General features: G+C 39.1%; 1 protein-coding gene across 1 annotated transcript in view; it reads right to left on the reverse strand.

The window, feature by feature from the left end:
* Positions 1-4615, reverse strand: part of LOC105174195 (glycerol-3-phosphate dehydrogenase SDP6, mitochondrial) — a gene marked incomplete in the record, with an annotated part of 5033 nt that extends 418 nt beyond the window's left edge. The window contains 6 exon segments of the mRNA XM_011096221.2: positions 538-840; positions 1087-1345; positions 1528-1688; positions 1898-2229; positions 2668-3141; positions 4130-4615. Of these exon segments, the coding sequence (XP_011094523.1) occupies positions 541-840; positions 1087-1345; positions 1528-1688; positions 1898-2229; positions 2668-3141; positions 4130-4496 (1893 nt within the window).

The raw sequence follows: 4886 nt of genomic DNA on the forward strand, positions 1-4886 counted from the left end.
ACGGATATCTAGTTTAACTTACATCAATCAAAAAGATTGAGGAGCCATTGCAAGAGCTTCTGCTTTTAGTAAAGTGATAACTTATAGAGTGCAAGAGCTTCTATGTTTAAGGAAGTGAACTTATAGAGTGCAAGAGCTTTTGCTTTTAAAGAAGTAATCAGCAGAATTAAAAGTTAAGAGTTTGCAAAAAATAGTGATGAAGTAGAAGAAAGATCTAAATTGAGAGTGTTGGGAAAAAATAACTTTTGGAAAGATTTAATTTGAAAAAGATTATTTTAACTCCATATGTTAAGGCAAAATAGTTAAATATCGTATTTTTTATTTTTTTTTTTCACAAAAACTCAAAACATGTAGAAACACCTAAAACTCCCATTTAGGTGCTTTTAGTTTTTGATCTAAATCATTTTTCAAAGTTTTGAAAACTGGAAAACAATTTTCCAAACGCTCAAAAACAACTTTTCTGAAATCAAAATTTGAAAAGTGCCTTTTTGAAAGTTTTTCCAAAGCAATCACACACTCCCTAAGTATCAAGCTTACACATTAGTTGTGTTTGCCATCATGGAATTGAGCATTTCTCGATGACTTGAAGGTCTCCAGAAATTCTTGAGCTTTTTGCATTTCCTGCTTTTGCCTCGATCTATCCCATTTGTGTTCACAAGCCAATATCTCGATGACACGAGGCACTGCCCTCATAGCAGCGTCAGTGTCGAGAAATGCAAGGCGAGACCTTCTGGCTATGAAGTCCACCACTGATTCGCAGTACTCATGCCGAGCACAGTATGCAACTTCCGCTTCCAGGATTGGGTATCCGTGGGCTAGCCTTTTCCCCAGATTTTCATTCTGAAGTGCAGGAGAAAGGAGTTATTGCGGCTAGTGAACGGGGATATAAAATTCAAAACTAACGTCTTCCTAACTTATTTTTAATTTTAAAATATTAATAAACTCTTTCAATTTTAATCAAGCTCACATTAAAATAACACTTACCATCTTATAAGCTTTAAAAACTTTTGAAAAAATGTATGAGCTGATAAAATCTTTTGAAGAAGCTTAGCCAAACACCCTCTAAATCATGGCGCAAGATTAAACCTGGGCAATGGCAGCTACACGTTCGGCGAAAGTACCATAAGCATGAGATAAATGCTTTGCTACAGCAGTGTCCATTACGCCTGGAACGACCTTCCCACCGTGCGATCTCTTCATGCGCACGTATTGCTGAGCTAATACAGTGAAAGATGCTGGATCCCATCCATCAGCACCTACGAGCTGTAGTTCATATGTCAGGCATTTGTTTGCTGGGCTCAACTTTCCTGACTTTATAGCTGCATCAACTGCATCCTCTGCCATACTGGAAGTAGTTTGAGTAAGCAAAAACGGCTGACCGGGACAATCTAACAGTAAGGTTCCAGACTTCAAGCATAGGTGAATGAGTAAAGATGACAATGACTTGAGCTACTTGCCATCATTGCCGATGAGGCAGAACTGTAAAAATATTCAACCACAGTCTTTTGTACTGCCAAATTAAATTACCTTCTATATGTAGTCCACTTTCCACCAGTGATTGTAACTAAACCAGGAAAGTCTTCATACACAACATGATCTCTGGAGATGCTCTCTGTGTTTTTAGCTTTAGGATCCATCGCCAATGGTCGAATGCCGCTCCAAGCTGACAAAACATCTACTCGGCGTACCTAAATAATCATTCTTACACATTATTTGCCACCAAGAAAAAGGAAAAAGATAATGGAAATGGCCGGAATTTCTTAGCTACCTGAGGAATGACTGAAATGTGAAATCAGAAAAGCCAAAACAAAATAAGCTAAAGGAAACAAGAAAGGCAAAGAAATGAAACTATCTGTAGTTAGAAGTATAAAATTCAAGATTATGACAGTTCACAAACCTTAATATTAAGATAATCAGAGATGGCATCTAATATGAATTCGATCTCATCCTCATGAGGTTCTGGTAGCATTGTAATAGTGGTGTTTGAGTCGGTGGTACCAGCAACTGTTCTCCCTAACCAGGGAAGCATGAAAACGACTCGACCATCCTTAGTTTTGGGAACAATCAAGCCCATCCCTTCCGGAGAATAGTAATCAGGAAGCACAACATGGACACCGCTGCTGGGACAGATCATTGGTTTCGCTTCTTTGTCTGCCATCTTCCTCAGGGAATCACAGAACGGACCAGCCGCATTTACCACAACTTTTGCATATGTATCAAACTCCTTGCCTACACAGGTCAACAAAGTAAGATTGGAAAAAATAGTTTGCACTAAGTAGCTCGTAAGACAAGCAATTCAAGTTATGGTAAAACATCAGATGTAGAAACGACATTAAAGTCTCCGTCTGTGAATGCATAGTTCATACTGCCATGAACCAAGTGTAGAACAAAACGTATAAGTAGGTTAAACGTTGCTACTATATTCTGCAATGTCTAACAGAAGCAATGTGTAGTATAGAAGATCAAGTCAGTGTCATAACTAAAATTATCGTGTTAAGTATTTAGCATGTGAAGCTCAACAAGGGAGAGCAGCAGATGCCACATGAAAAAAGAGTACTCAGGATTACATTTCAGCAGCATATTGCAAAAAGAAAGAAAATCAAGACAATGCTAGAACAAAATATCCTAAAGAAAGCCCTATTAGAGGAAAAGAAGTGATGTTTTTACCTGATAGATTATTTCTTATCCTAGCACCTATTATCCGCCCACCACCCTCATCCCTAAGAAAGGATATCACTTCAGCATGGTTAAGTACAGTAGCCCCTGCTAGCGCAGCAGTACATGCCAATGCAACATTCAGACGTGAATCATTCATTTGTCCGTCATAATAGACCACTGTTCCTTTCAAGCTCTGATCTTTTCCCTTTCTTGTTAAAGTGGGAAAGAGACCAACTGACTCCTGCGCTGAATAATATCTAGACAAGTGGAGCAAGCGTTTGCCAGCCACCAGATCATACATTTTCAAACCCATCCAGTAGTAAATCACCTCGAACCAGCTAAAACATGGTGTCATACATGGCAGAGCATTGCAGAGATGGGGAGCATTGTCAATAACTTGTTTACGCTCCTCAAGGGCATGGAAAACCAGCTTTAACTGCCCGTAATCTAAGTTAAAAACAGCTTTCTCTAAATAGCGAACTCCTGAAATGAATATCCTTAAAACGTTATGATCTCATCCATGGAAATCTTAAAGTTTGTCCCCAAGATCTGCTGAACTCAAAGAGAGATGTAAAGGAAAAGCCACGAAACACAAGATGAGAGCATAACTTCTAACTCGTTGCAGCTGCAGTCAAGAACAGAATAAGTAGCATATCAAGCTTAACTAACGTAAACCCACAGAAATGAATGAGGGCAAGTCCCTGAAAACTCTAATCATTGGGGCTATTGGTCCTCAGACCATTTTATGACCTCAAACCAAATGGAGCAGGCAGACAAATAGGGAAGTAGCAAAACGAACATGATGGGCAATGTGTAACTCGACAAAACCTTCTTCAAGACAATACTTTGCTTATTCTGGGATAGTTAATTTCATTCTATTGGCTAAAACATGATACAAACTACAAAGTATTCTAGAATTACATTTCATGAAAAGTCCATCTAATTGGGTTATCTCACAAAAACAGCTCAGCCATCTAACTGAAGTTAAAAGAACATATGCCTTCACAATCAAACAGATGCGCTAAGTGCAGATACCACTCAAACAATTTTCTAGAAGAATTTGACACATTGTCATATGAAAAGAAGTGAAAGAAACAAGAAAGAATTCATTTAACCAACATATAAACTAATCGAATATGATATGTTATGCCCCTTAGTAAGCAAATATCACTTCCACCTTCGCTGTTTTCTCACCATTATGTATAGCAAAATGGCACTAAATCATATTCTACAAATAATGCTTTCAGAATCACATTTTCTTAGATTGTAGGCCAAAAATTTCGGATTCGCTCACGTGAAAACAGAGTAATTTTTTTACTTTATACACAGTCACGGATGCTACATGACAGTAAAAGATAATGTATTAATGACGGCTCGCCTCACCTAAACCAGGCATAACACGGTACAAGTCTCAATACTTGTAGTACAACTCAATGCACAGAAATAGTTTACGCAGAATAAAAATGCAAACCTCCATGGATGAGTTTAGTAGACCTCGACGAAGTCCCAGAGGAGAAATCCTCTCGCTCAACAAGCCCGACACGAAGTCCGCGTGTGGCGGCATCCAGCGCGACACCGCAGCCGGTGGCTCCGCCGCCAACGACGAGGACGTCCAGGGGGTTAGCCGGGCTGGACCCGATCAAAGCCGACTCCTGGACTTCACGAGAAGGCACAGCGCTCAAAGGGTCCGAAATTTTCTGCTTTAAAGCGGTCATGGTCGGACCCGGGGCGCCCCGGTCACTGGAGGCCATAGGAGGATCGCCGAGGACGGTGAAGCACGCACCTCCGGCGACGGCGGCGACTGCGCCGAGCCGGCGTAGGCGTATGGAAGCTGCCATTTGGTGTAAATGACGATCAGATTATTACTTTTATTTAATATTTTTGGTAAATTACAGGATCAGATCATCAGAGTATGGGAAAAGGAATAAAGCAGTGATTCGATTCAGTTATGGGACTGGCAGTCCATATATATTGCATTGGAAGTCGCACTCTGGGAGGAGCCATGTCTTTCTTATTAACAAATTCATTTTCCCATTTTACCCTTGAAACATTTCTTTATACATTGCTACCAAACTGGTCACATTCCATGCTGTGCATTTAAAATTTAAACACATATTATAATTACACGTCAATTTTATGTAGTTTTAAAACTTAAATTTAATATTCATCATATTTGTTTTTATTTAATAAATAAATATTTTAATTAATTTAAATTTATCAAATTAATT

The sequence above is a fragment of the Sesamum indicum genome, linkage group LG11, assembly GCF_000512975.1.
Source record: "Sesamum indicum cultivar Zhongzhi No. 13 linkage group LG11, S_indicum_v1.0, whole genome shotgun sequence".
In the NCBI taxonomy this organism is placed as follows: domain Eukaryota; kingdom Viridiplantae; phylum Streptophyta; class Magnoliopsida; order Lamiales; family Pedaliaceae; genus Sesamum; species Sesamum indicum.